The sequence below is a fragment of the Sinocyclocheilus rhinocerous genome, unplaced genomic scaffold (assembly GCF_001515625.1).
Source record: "Sinocyclocheilus rhinocerous isolate Xijiao unplaced genomic scaffold, SAMN03320098_v1.1 scaffold178, whole genome shotgun sequence".
Classification (NCBI taxonomy): Eukaryota; Metazoa; Chordata; class Actinopteri; order Cypriniformes; family Cyprinidae; genus Sinocyclocheilus; species Sinocyclocheilus rhinocerous.
In genome coordinates, this window is record NW_015653463.1 from 1,522,666 (window position 1) to 1,536,894 (window position 14,229).

Here is a 14,229-nt window from a genome sequence, read left to right on the forward strand (position 1 = left end):
AAAAACGGCTTGCTCTGAAAAGAGCTGTTTTTGACAGGGTAAAAAATTAGTTTTTTAGACTACCATTGAGAAATTTGAACCAAACTATGATACAGACTTTTCATTAAGACCCTAAAGAATCATATCAACTTGTGGAAAATGGGCATCCTATGACCCCTTTAAGTAATCTTGGGTGAAACATGCAAGCCAAAGCTGATTCGTAAATGAAGCAAAGAAACTAAGAAATCCATTAAGTCTCTTGAGCTTTGAAAGAGCAACCTGTAAGCATTACCCCCTGGGTTCTTCATTTTTTTATTTTCAATAACCATAAGCCAATCTCATATATATCTGCAGTGGCTGTACATTAAAATCTGTGGCCCTGAGCAGTCAGATGTGAGGGACATCAGACGAACACACACTCTCCACAGATGTTCCTCTAAACCCCCTCTGACATTCCCGGCATAGTTCAGCTGTCTTCCAGGCTCCGACAGTCTAACAGAAGTGATGAAGGATACACAGCCCTGCCTCACCTAACTATATAAACCTGCAAAAGACCGAGACGGATGGAGACACACTCCTTGTATATTTATATAACTTAATGTGCTTAAGGGCATAGTGCTTCATATTTGTCATTTTACATTTACTGAAAGTAGTCTATAGGTGCCTCTATTTATGTGACACTCAGCATGTTGTTGCCCTCACAGCATCTGGAAGCAGTTAGTCAGACAGATGCAATTAACACAACTGAGCCACATTTGGGCCTACTTTCTCTTTCAAAAGAGTGGCCCCCAGAAAGTATTTGGGCATGTAAGCCATTTTTAGAAATGTATGTTTCTTAAGGATTTCATTAGACTAATGCCGAGTTCACACTGCACGATTTTCAAAGACGTCGCATCACTGTTGGTTTCACACTGAACGACTATCTGGGGTAGCATTCAGTTGTTGCTGTGTTCACACGGCACGATGGAACGACGACAGGAGGTTACACACTGCATGACTTTACAATAGGAAGAATCGCCGACAGCTCTGTCTGGTGCAGGGTTGCCAGGTTTTCGCTACAAAACCCACCCAATTACTACTCAAAACTAGCCTGAAAATAGCCCAGATTTCGGGCATTTGTCGGCGATTTCCCAAAACCTGTTGGCGAGTAAAAAATCGGGCTAAAATCGTTCAGTGTGAACTCGGCATAACACTGGTAAACAAACAATGCTAGAGTTTTCTAAGTACTAATTTCTGAACTGTGACTTTTCATAAACTGCTCTCCAAGATACATTTAATGAAGGTATAGTGCAATTTTCACACACAGATGTACTACAGAATAACCGCAGGTGTAGTTCATCACAATATGAACATGCTCCGCTAGTTTATTTTGTCATTTGGTCAATTTGTTAGTTCACGAAAGATTCCTAATTTTTAACGGTTACACAAGATGCCTGTGCTCAGTAAGGTTTTTAGCAGCTCACAGTGCAGTCAGTACAGACCGACCCATCACACTGAACTGCTGATGAAAGACTCCTGGAATAGGATTATTAACTCGACCAGCGCAGACAGGGAACATCAAATAATCTCAATTACTGTGCGACTGGATTCAATGAAAAACAAATGGAGACTTTTGATTAATGCTCCTGCTTTTAAAAGTTTCAGAAGAGATCTTGACAATTTTTCAAACTCAAATCTATGCAGATACCAAAGACTGCAATCAAATACAAGAATTCTCAATATAAACTCAGACAAGAAACTACATATATATATATATATATATTCTATATTAAATAGAATATTATAGCTCTACACTCTTAAAAATAAAGGTGCTTCACGATGCCATAGAAGAACCTTTTTGTCGAAATGGTTCCATAAAGAACCTTTAACTAACATCTGAAGAACCTTTCTGTTTCGTTGTGGCGAAAGAAGGTTCTTCAGATTATAAAAAGGTAAGAAAGAGACGGTTCTTTAAAGAACCTTTGACTGAATGGTTTTTCTATGGCATTGCATATAAGCGCCTTTATTTTTAAGTGTATACATTCTAAAAAATAAAGGTTCCAAAATTTCTGGTTCCCCAAAGACCCTTTCAGTGAACAGTTCTTAAAACCCCCTTTTTTACTTAGTGTAAAGAGCTTTTTAATAATCTAAAGAACCTTTCTACACTATAAAGAATCTTTTGTGGAACAGAAAGGTTCCATGGATGTTAAAGGTTCTTCATGGAACCATAAACGCCAATAAAAACAACTGAGGGACTCCAGTCGAAACATCTCACGCAGCTGGTACACAGATGAAACACAACTCAATCTCCTGAGCTATGAATGTGCAATCACTTTTCTCAGCCTCAAAACGAATCTGAAACTAGCCCTTCTATATATTTAGGCCCAGGTGTCTAACTAAACACGAATTCCAAAGAGTTTTTTCTTACCTTTTTCATACTTTTTCCAAATTTGTAAACAGATTTCTGCCACCAAATTACAGATCCTTTACATGAAAAAGAAAACTCAGTACAGACTAGAAGTTCTGAGTCTCCCGTTGTCAAATCTGAGAAACAGTCGTCCTCCAACACCTCAAACTATAAACCTTTGAGGAGACCCAGTGAAGCCCAGGACAACACAACGCAGGGCTTTTCCTGGCCACTTCTTCCACCCCCGCCCCGTGTGTGTGTGTGTGTGGCTCTTGACCCATTTGGAGGACCAGAACTCTGCAGTCATTACAAGTGCATCAATGTACAGCGGAAGAGCACATCACCCGTTCTTTAAACGCTTTTGAAGCAGCAGAAAGTCAAATCTATGCAAAGTAGAATTACACCAAGCCAGAGAAAGACTGAACCTCAACGCTTTGATGTGTGAGAAGGATAGAGATGTTCTGCGGTCTGTTCAAAGCCATCACGCCATTCTGTTCCGGAGCGTTCTGCAGAATGACTACATCACTGAACTCTGTTTTAGAGAAGGTTTACGGAGGATCTGAAAAGACGATGAGCAGAGAAGTTCGGCCTTGTCTAAAATGAAGGCGAGATGAAACAGGCCGAGATATTAAATATACATGCCGGCGTAGAAAGGTGTCCTGGATTTCTGCTCATTTTGTGGTGTTTGTAGATCTGAAAGGTTACAAGTGAACATGAGGAAGCAAGACTGTCTCTCTTTCTCCTCTTCCTGACATGCTGTTTGATCTACGATAATTGTGAACCGACAGAATTTTGGTGGATCAGATGGTTGGCACTCATGCATGATTGTGAAAAGTACACACTGCATAGTTAAACTACTTTTATATGTGATAGCAGGCATGATTGGAAAAGTGTTTCACATTTTTATACAAAAAAAGTAGCACAACTGTTTTCAACATTGATAATAATCAGAAATGTTTCTTGAGCAGCAAATCAGCATATTAGAATGATTTCTGAAGGATCATGTGACACTGAAGACTGGAGTAATGATGCTGAAAACTCAGATTTGCTTCAGGAAGAAATTACATTTTAACATATCTCAATAGAAAACAGTTATTTTAAATTAAGATCATGTCATAATATTTCTGTTTTTACTATATTTTTTATCAAATGAATGCAGACTTGGTGAGCATAAGAGACATCTTTCAAAGACATTAAAAAAAATACTGAATGTTATATATGTATAGGTAGTGTTTTGAAAAAAAAACATTGTTAACATTTATTTTAAGTGTTGTTTTTGTTGTTACAGTGTAATTAAATGAATATTGTGTAATATTAATTAGGTACATGTACTTACTATATGGCAATCGGTAGGGTTTGGATTAGGATTAGTTGCTTGTAATTACTTGTAAGAACTGTTACTACTAAGTAATTACATGTAATGTGTAACTTGCCTTAAAGTGTTGCCACAATTTTATGTTTTCGTGTCTTTAATATGAACAGGACATGAATCACACCTCAAATCATGTGGCATGTTATGGAGGGGTGTACCATACTAAATATGTGCAGTCATATTCTGTGTGTACATACTATGTACTTATTATAGTAATTACAATAACTAGGTACTAACCCTGAACCTAACCCTACCCCATGTAGTTACCTTATATTACCAGTACTTTCTTAGGTAAGTACACATACTGTAAAATAAAGGGCAACCGATTTTTGCCTGGTGGACAATAAAATGGATGAAAACTCCCATAGACTTATACTGAAGAAGCTGTATCTATTGACTTGGACCAGAAAGAAAACACCTAATTACCACTTAGAACACTTCATGCCACCACATAGCAACTTTTGCAAGGGCAAACACCACTCACATTTTCTTCACAAAATGTAAAAATCTTGCAGTGCACTATTGTTTAGCATGATGTATTTATGTTGCAGCTGTCAGCTTTATTTGTGCCGCTCTGCTTATACAATTCCTGCAGGGCAACACAATGGGAGACGTGTCACTGATCCGTCCCGTGTGTGTGTGTGTGTGTGTGTGTGTGTGTGTCCCGCATGCTTCACTCACCCCACACCGCTTCCGTCCGTTCTCCTACAATGCCTCTCTCTCTTCTGTCTGTCCCCAGGAGTCAAAATTCTTGCTCTGTCTAACTATTATGTCATGGGCAAAGGGGGTGTGGTTTAAGAGTGAGGGGTGTGGTCTCTTCCTGTACTCACACAAAGAAGCGCACTGTCAGAGCCGCCCCCCAAACGCCCTTCACCGACCTGGACCTAGACTCCTCTAGTTTGGCCGGCAGACACCTTACAAGGAGAGGCGCAGTATGGCTGGGTGGGAATCTGTCCTCAGGGTGGAACATTATTCACTGCTGACTCAAAAATGCCTCCCTGACTGGATTCTCTTACTCATATTAGATAAGTTTACAAGTTTTGGAAGTTGATACAGATGGAATTTTACCACAGCACAGCAAAAATATGCTATTGAAAATTTAATTTCTAAAGCTTTATTTCTATAGTTTAATATATTACTAAATTAAAATAAACATTTGTTTAAAATATAACAAAGTTAAAGTGGCTGCATTCAAGTGTTTCCAACCCGATATTACACGAATTTGAACGTACTGTACAAACTGCTAATTTTTATGAATTTATACTGAAATTTTCAGAACTGTGTTTCTTAGCACACTTTAAACTGTGTTTAAAGTTTAAACTCGTTTGCATAACCATGCGTCTTAACACACTTAAGTAGACTTTTAAAAAGTGCACTTTTTAATAATGTCAAATTAAAGATTCCTTCAAAGTACTTTTTAAACCATTATCGTAATCTTTTTTCATGCTTTAAAGAAGTACACTTATTTTGTTGTGTTGGCTAACATAATAAAGCACATGTACTATATCACAGTATAATTTTAACTGTAGTGTTATTCAATATTACATTTAAAGTTAATATATTTTAAATGTACAATATTTCAACGTCATTACAAAGGTGAAATTACAAATTTAATTAATTTTTAAAAAAAAATACATGACATACAAGTTTCAATAGAAACAACATCAAAGTATCTTTATTTTACCATAAATGCTTCTTAAAATTGTAAAAAAGAATTAAAATTAAAATTTTAAAACATTAAACATTCCATAAACACACATGCATTTACAATGAATTTAATGTTCATTGTAAATTTTTGTAATGTTTTTGTTTTTACAATGTTAATTTAACACAAAAAAAATCAACAAAGGTGAAATTACAAATTTAATTAATTTTTAAAAAAAAATACATGACATACAAGTTTCAATAGAAACAACATCAAAGTATCTTTATTTTACCATAAATGCTTCTTAAAATTGTAAAAAAGAATTAAAATTAAAATTTTAAAACATTAAACATTCCATAAACACACATGCATTTACAATGAATTTAATGTTCATTGTAAATTTTTGTAATGTTTTTGTTTTTACAATGTTAATTTAACACAAAAAAAATCAATTTTTTTATTGGTTTTTTTTAATTATTATTTGTATTTTAACTTTTGCTGCACTCGTCATTAGATATTCCCATGTCATTAGATATTGCTTAGCTAAATAACATGAGAAATGTGACTGGATAATAATGGCCCGACCAACAAACCTTAGAACAATACTGTAAAAATTACTTTCCACGGCAAAATAAAATTGTAATGAGTATAACGTTTTTCTTCAGAAAAATGCAATTATGTTAGATCCCAAGTATTTAAATTGCGTGTGAGTAAAGTACAAATCCTCGCAAATAATTCTTAATTATAGTAATCAAGTAAAATAATTGAAGCATTTTACACACCCACTTCTCTTGCAGCTCTTAATATAATTAGTCACATGGCATTTATGGCTCAGGTTATTGGCTCAAATACTACCTATGAGCAAATATGGCACATTTAAAGTATTTTTCTTATCACAAATACACAAGTGAGCACTGAAAACAGGGAGAAGAGCTCTATAGGCTACTACCAATACTTTTTGCTAATCCTAAACCTAACTCACACACTTCACAGTAACCAAACCATCCCATAAACAGAATAATTAAAAAGTGATTTGTGTTCGCTTTCTCAGTATCTAATCAACCCTGTTGTGCTCTTTTCAGGAATTTACTCACAAAAGTGTACTATTTGTATGTCTTATCAGGTCATGTAGTACACATTGTGAATTTATGGGTAAATGCTTAAATAGATGTCTAGTTATTGTTTTCACTGAAATCTCAAAATAGAAGTTAGTACAGTACGTCCCTGACGAAATCCTGGTGAGATTTCACTGTAGTAACACTACAATGTCCTTGTGGCAACAAGTGCCTTTAAAATGGGACTACAATAGAAATACAGATAAGAGCAAAAGAGATTCAGGCAAGAATTAAATGCCAAAGAGACGTTGTGCTAATAATAACGACCAACAAACCTTAGAACAATACTGTAAAAATTACTTTCCACGGCAAAATAAAATTGTAATGAGTATAACGTTTTTCTTCAGAAAAATGCAATTATGTTAGATCCCAAGTATTTAAATTGCGTGTGAGTAAAGTACAAATCCTCGCAAATAATTCTTAATTATAGTAATCAAGTAAAATAATTGAAGCATTTTACACACCCACTTCTCTTGCAGCTCTTAATATAATTAGTCACATGGCATTTATGGCTCAGGTTATTGGCTCAAATACTACCTATGAGCAAAATATGGCACATTTAAAGTATTTTTCTTATCACAAATACACAAGTGAGCACTGGAAAGCAGGGAGAAGAGCTCTATAGGCTACTACCAATACTTTTTGCTAATCCTAAACCTAACTCACACACTTCACAGTAACCAAACCATCCCATAAACAGAATAATTACAAAGTGATTTGTGTTCGCTTTCTCAGTATCTAATCAGCCCTGTTGTGCTCTTTTCAGGAATTTACTCACAAAAGTGTACTATTTGTATGTCTTATCAGGTCATGTAGTACACATTGTGAATTTATGGGTAAATGCTTAAATAGATGTCTAGTTATTGTTTTCACTGAAATCTCAAAATAGAAGTTAGTACAGTACGTCCCTGACGAAATCCTGGTGAGATTTCACTGTAGTAACACTACAATGTCCTTGTGGCAACAAGTGCCTTTAAAATGGGACTACAATAGAAATACAGATAAGAGCAAAAGAGATTCAGGCAAGAATTAAATGCCAAAGAGACGTTGTGCTAATAATAACACCACATGCTCGGTTCTGTTCAGAGATACACAAAGACTGCAGTATAACCTTCATCTCAACCCAGAAACAACAGACATCTCAATAATAAAGTTTTTACTGGCGTTTGAATAGCGTCTGATGTTTTGCAGCTCGTTTCCTTTATGTATTTAACCCCTTCACATAGCTATCTTAAAACTTTGAAAAATAATTTCTTGGGAAATGTGTTAAAATATTACTCAAAAGAGTACATGTGTTATTGCTCAAAACAGTACACATGGGTTGTTGCGGTGGTTTTTGTAAATTTCTCCTTCTTCTTTCTAGTTGGAAGGTGTCTGTAAGGAATGGCTGGAACGGCAGTGTGTTCTAATGGAGGATGTTGGTAGCAGTGGGCTGGGGTGTGTCATCCTCTGCTAGAGAGCTCCTTCCTCCCACAGTCCGTGTGTCATTGTGGATCAAGAATAATAATAATAATGCACAGTGCTGTGTGCAGTGTTGGGGAGGTTACTGCCAAACTATATTTTGTGTCATGCTTTAAGCTTTGCATAATTTGATGTACTGTACATGTAGCTGCAGTCAAGCTACCTTATTGAAAAAGTGTTTTATGGAAGCCAATTTCTTTTAATTATTTATTTTATTTATTTATTTATTTAGTCATTTAGCAGACGCTTTTATCCAAAGCGACTTACAAATGAGGACAATAAAAGCAGTCAAAACTAACAAAAGAGCAACAATATATAAGTGCAAATGACAAGTCTCGGTTAGCCTAACGCAGTACACGTAGCAAGGTGTATATATATATATATATATATATACATACATATATACATATACACACATACACACACATACATACATACTAACAAACATATATATATGGCATGCCGTTCAGGAAATAATTATATTTATATTATGAAGTTTGAGTGTATGGAACGAAAGTCTGAATATATGGAACGAAAGTCTGAATATATGGAATCAAAGTCTGAATATATGGAATGAATGTCTAAAATTTTATAGAATTGCACATTTGACAATTATCACTGAATAATGTGCAGCTTGTTTTATTCTTGTTATCAGAGCAATAGCCTTTTGAATTGTGATACATTAATTTTATTAATGAAGAATGTGGCAAAGTCGTCAGCTGTTAGAGTTGATGAAGGAGGGGGAGGAGGAGGATAAAGGAGGGAGGAAAATGTTTTAAAGAGCATGCGAGAGTTAGGCGAATTGTTAATTTTGTTGTGATAGTATGTCCTTTTAGCAGTGGAGGCATTAGCAGAGAATGAAGAGAGGAGTGATCGATATACATTAAGGTCAGTAGGATTTTGTGATTTGCGCCATACTCTTTCTGCAGCTCTGAGCTTAGAACGATACTCACGGAGAACATCAGATAGCCAAGGGGCAGAAGAGGTGGTACGAGCTGGCCTGGAAGACAAGGGGCAGACAGTGTCTAAACAAGACGTAAGAGTGGAGCAGAAAGTATCAGTAGCACGGTTAACATCAAGAGATGATAACTGTTCAGGGGAAGGAAGCAAAGATGAAACCATAGCAGATAGCCGGGAGGGTGAGAGAGAGCGTAGGTTACGTCGAAAAGTGACATGTGTAGGGGTATGTGTTGTGTCAGGAACCATGTTGAGGTTAAGAGTGAGGAGGAAGTGATCCGAGGTGTGCAGTGGAGTAACGAGCACATGATCAGTGGAGCAGTGTCGTGTGTAAATAAGGTCCAGTTGGTTGCCTGATTTGTGAGTAGCCGTAGTTAATAGTCGCTTGAGATCAAATGAAGCAAGCAGAGTGTGGAAGTCTGCAGCCTGAGGTTTATTTAGGTGGATGTTGAAGTCTCCAAGCATAACTAGGGGAGTACCATCCTCAGGAAAGTTTGAGAGCAGCACATCTAATTCTTCCACGAAGTTACCTAGTGGTCCTGGGGGTCGATAAACAACTATAAAATGGATTTTAAGAGGGTGGGTAATAGTGGCTGAATGTGATTCAAAGGAGCTGTTGATACTCAGAGATGGTAAAGGATTAAATTTCCAATCATTAGAGATAAGCAGACCAGTACCTCCACCTCTTCCAGTCAGACGGGGGGAGTGGGAAAAAGAGAAATTATTTGAGAGTGCTGCAGGTGTAGCATTGTCCTCTGGTTTGATCCACGTCTCTGTCAGGGCCATGAGGTTTAGTCTTGAATGACTTGTAATAGAAGTAATAAAATCTGCTTTGTTTACAGCAGACTGGCAATTCCAGAGACCAATAGAAAAAGAAAGTAGTGTATTAGTAGACATAGGCAAAGTGCGCAAGTTGTTAGGATTGCGCTGCCTACAGTGTGTGATGCATGGTTTGCGAGTGGTAGTAAAATATAATTATGACATAAAAGTTGTAATTATGACCTACCAAGTCATATTTATGATATAAAAAGTTGAAATTTACATAAAAGTCAAAATTCTAAGATATGACGTCATATTTACAATATGAAAAGTTGAAAATATGACATAAGAAGTCAAAATAATATGATTCTAAGTCATGAAATGAGAAAAACTAAACATTATGAGTAGTGCTGTCAAACGATTAATCGCGATTAATTGTATCCAAAATAAAAGTTGTTGTTTACATAATATATGTGTGTGTTCTGGGTATATTTATTATGTATATATAAATACACACACATGCATGTATATATTTTGAAAATATTTACATGTATATACATTTATATATTTATATTCTTATATTTTATATTATATATAAATATATTTAATATATAAACATAACATATTTTTTCTTAAATATATACATTCATGTGTTTTTATTTATATATACATAATAAATATACACAGCACACACACATATATTATGTAAACAAAAACTTTTATTTTGGATGCGATTAATCGTGATTATTCTTTTGACAGCACTAGTTATGAGATACTAAGTCATATTTATAATATACAAAGTTGAAATTGACAAAAGTCAAAAAATTATAAAATACTAAATCATATTTATGAGGTGAAAACTAGAAAATATGAAAAAAGTTGAAATTATAAGATACAGAGTCAATATTAATGAAATGAAAAGTAGAAAATGACAAAATAATATGATAATTATAATATCATATGATCAATATGATTCTAAGTCATGAAATGAGAAGTCAAAATTATGATAAAAAGTTAACATTATTACTCATATTTGTAATATAAAAAAGTTGAAACTGACATAAAAGTCGAAAAATGATATGATTCTAGGTCAAATTTGAGATCAAAAGTCGCAACGACAAAAGTCGAAATTCTGGAATACTAAATTAGATTTATGAGATGAAAAGCAAAATGATGATATGAAAAGTCGAAGTAAGGCATATGAGATGAGAAGTTGAAATAAAAAGATACTGTCATATTCTTGAGATGAAAAGTCATGAAATCTTCCAAGAAATATTAATTAGGATATTCTAAGCTATAACTAAAAAGTTGAAAGTCACAAAAATATCAAAATTATAAGATACTATTTGAAACAACAACATACAGGTCATTCCAGGTTTGATGTGCCTGCCAAACAGCTGTCAGATACTGTAAATGGCAGTCGAGATAAATGGCAGCTCTCCTCAGATATAACAGACCTCATCGAGTGAGGCTAATACACTATTAAATGACAACAATCATTCCAACCTCAAACATAGCAGCAATTCAAAGCCACTCATAACTATCTTTTTTAAAGACTTCATTTTATGTCTTACTCAAGACAGCCTACACAAAGCAACAACATCTACTGAGATTAACCTCACAGTTGCACCTTAAGAGCTTGCAGAACCTTAAAGGTCCAGGGGTTTCCATGAATGGAAGTGGGAATGACAAAAGCAAAGCCTGATTAAATGACTGTCAGTTTACACAATGAGAGAAAAATGCGTTGCGGCTTTTGAAAGAAAGCTGTAGAAATGAGGTCAAATCAATCAATATGTTCAGGACAGAGTGAAATATTACATGACTGTCATTCAATAAATATAAGCTGGTTTTATCAGTAACACTTTATAATAAGTTACAATAACAAAGCGCTTATAAAACATTTGCAAACTTTTAGTTTATGCTTAATTTAAACTTAATCTCACATTAAACCTCACTGATATACAGTATTTTAAACCAGTAGTAAAGCAGTTGATAGTTATTAGGAATAAATAGTTTTCAATTTAAACTAGGAAAATACTACATTTTCATTAATTATATGCTTTAAACCTACCTTTAGTTGACATTATTTGCATTAATAATAAGTGTTCCTAAAATGTTTACAAATACATTAAGCATAAATGTTTATCAATTCATAAATAAATGTGTATTTACTATTAATAACTTTTTCATGTTTTCATGAAACATTAATAACTCCTTTATTACTGGTTCAAATCAGATTAGTCTCATTGTTTGTACGTAGATATCTATACGTAACATTTACAGGTACAAAAATGTACTTTTTTTGCATGTTTGAGCATCTGAAACAATGACATTTTTATGTATTTTCAGCTATAAAAATGTATTTAAATTCTTTATATCATCAATATATTTCTATTATATTACTATCTGAGGTGATTAAACAGTAATAATTTGTAAATTACAGTGACAACGAGTAAAGAACTCACTCTTTGTATGTATCCTATTAATGTGTTAATATTGTATAGACTACAATTTCTGAACTATGAATTAACTATAATAGTTTGCAAATTATTTATATTGCTGTAAACTTGTTATAAAATGTTACAATTTTATCTTATAATGCTTGAATGATGTTTCCATGCATAGCATTTAATGCTCACCCAAAAATAAAATGGAACACAAAAATAGACTTTTCCCCTGTTTTGAATAAATATATCGATTTGATTTGATTGATTTTTTTATTTACATAGCGCCTTACACAATACAGATACTTTCAAAGCACCTTCAGAGTAATAAACAGGAAAATAACTGTGTTAATGTTGCGAAATTCATTAATCATGACATACTCGACTGATTACAAAATGATACAGGTATTCAGGGAAAAGCATTAAGATGGTTTAGATCCCACCTGTCTCACCATTAACATTGTGTCTATGTAAATGGGGAATTATCTAAGTTAACACCAGTAAGGATGGAGTGCTGCAAGGATCTGTTTTAGGCCCTCTGCTGTTCTCAGTGTCTACATCCAGCCCCTTGAAAACATTATTAGAAACATGAGTTTAGTTACAATTGTTATGCTGTTTTCTGAACTATGAATTAACTATGATAGTTTGCAAATGATTTATAAGTACTTTATTATTGTATACTTGTTATAGTGTTACAATTTTTTCTTTTAAATCTTGAATGCTGTTTCCATGCAGGTCACTAGAGGGGAAAGTTATCAGTTAGTAATGAACATAAACTTCAGCCTGTTTCCTACTCAAAGCTTTATTATGGTTTCAAAAGGCTTGAATATTTCAATCCCAAATTACTCCAAATGCCCAAAAAGAACATCAAGCACAGTTTTCAGAACTTTTGTTTCACACAACCATTTTTGTTTTTGAAGAGAAACACTCTTCCAAAGTGAGAAGCTCAAAGCCAGATGAGAGAGAGGGGAAGAAACTGAAGTTCATGAACACTTTATGCTTAGGTAAATACTGCCTACTGTCTTCACTTCTGAAAGTATACAAATATTATTTGTTGTAGAACATGCAAATACAACAAAAACCTCTTGAAGAAAGGACAAAATTAATTCAGCTTTCAGAGGAGCTGTCCCTGTAGACCTTGTAGACTGAAACGACAACGTATTTAGAGACAAGGAGGTGAGGAAGACAATAAACCCAGGACATTGTGCTTAACACCCTGTCACCGCCCTGCCTAAAATATGGCCTCTAATCTACGGGAAGACATTTGGAAGAGGGTCATCTGGATGTTGTCAGCCAGGCCCAAGGGTAAAATGGGAAATCTCAACACCCTAAATGAAAACAAGGATGGTCTCGTCAGCAAAGCCCAATCAAAATATTGTTTTGTGAAACTCATTGTAGAACTGTATCAATTAGCCTTAGTACTTACAACTAGTAGAGCTAGTTGGAACACAGCTTACTGTCCTGAAATTAACCTGGCTTAAGGGCCATTAAAAATGGCACCAACCCCAGTTAGTGAAAGCTGAATTACAGTGGCTTAACGGCTTATGTCCATTACTCAGGGGATGTCAGTACACTGACATTTATACACCTCACAGGCTTGTCCAGACATCATGGAATAAAGGTCAAGGGAGCAAAATTGACTTAAAACCAACCTATTAGTGACAGGCCAATAATACTAATTGTATTCTAAAATCTTCTCAACCATACCAAACTTTGTTAAGCAAGTAAAAGCCATTCAGTGGCTATGATAACACCTAGTTTCTAATCATACACGTGTCAAATCTCCCACTGAAATCTCAAAAACTGTTTTGTAAGTTTATGTTTCAAATCAGGCTAAAATTATTTTCAGGATGGTTTAGCTAATGCACATTTAAGCGGAAGAAAAAAACAGCTAATGCCTTTATACATACATACATATGTATGTATACATATTATACACACACACACACACATACTTGTATTTGTGGTTTACGGGGACTCTCCATAGGCGTAATGGTTTTTATACTGTACAAACTGTATTTTCTATTGCCCTACACCAACCCTATCCCTAAACCTACCCCTCACAGGAAACTTTCTGCATTTTTAGATTTTCAAAAAACTTAATTCTGTAT

The 14,229-nt window shown here is 34.6% G+C and overlaps 1 protein-coding gene across 5 annotated transcripts in view; it reads right to left on the bottom strand.

The window, feature by feature from the left end:
- LOC107715893 (paralemmin-2-like) overlaps window positions 1-14,229 on the bottom strand; it is a 105,295-nt gene that overhangs the window by 20,580 nt on the left and 70,486 nt on the right. Inside the window, exon 1 of one of the 5 annotated variants that reach the window (XM_016522147.1) lies at window positions 2,387-2,526. The exons of the other annotated variants lie outside the window; for them this stretch is intronic. Within the exon in view, the coding sequence (XP_016377633.1) occupies window positions 2,387-2,395 (9 nt within the window). The 5' untranslated portion in view covers window positions 2,396-2,526. Of the gene's footprint in view, window positions 1-2,386; window positions 2,527-14,229 lie in introns of those variants that run through there. 5 annotated transcript variants of the gene reach the window in all.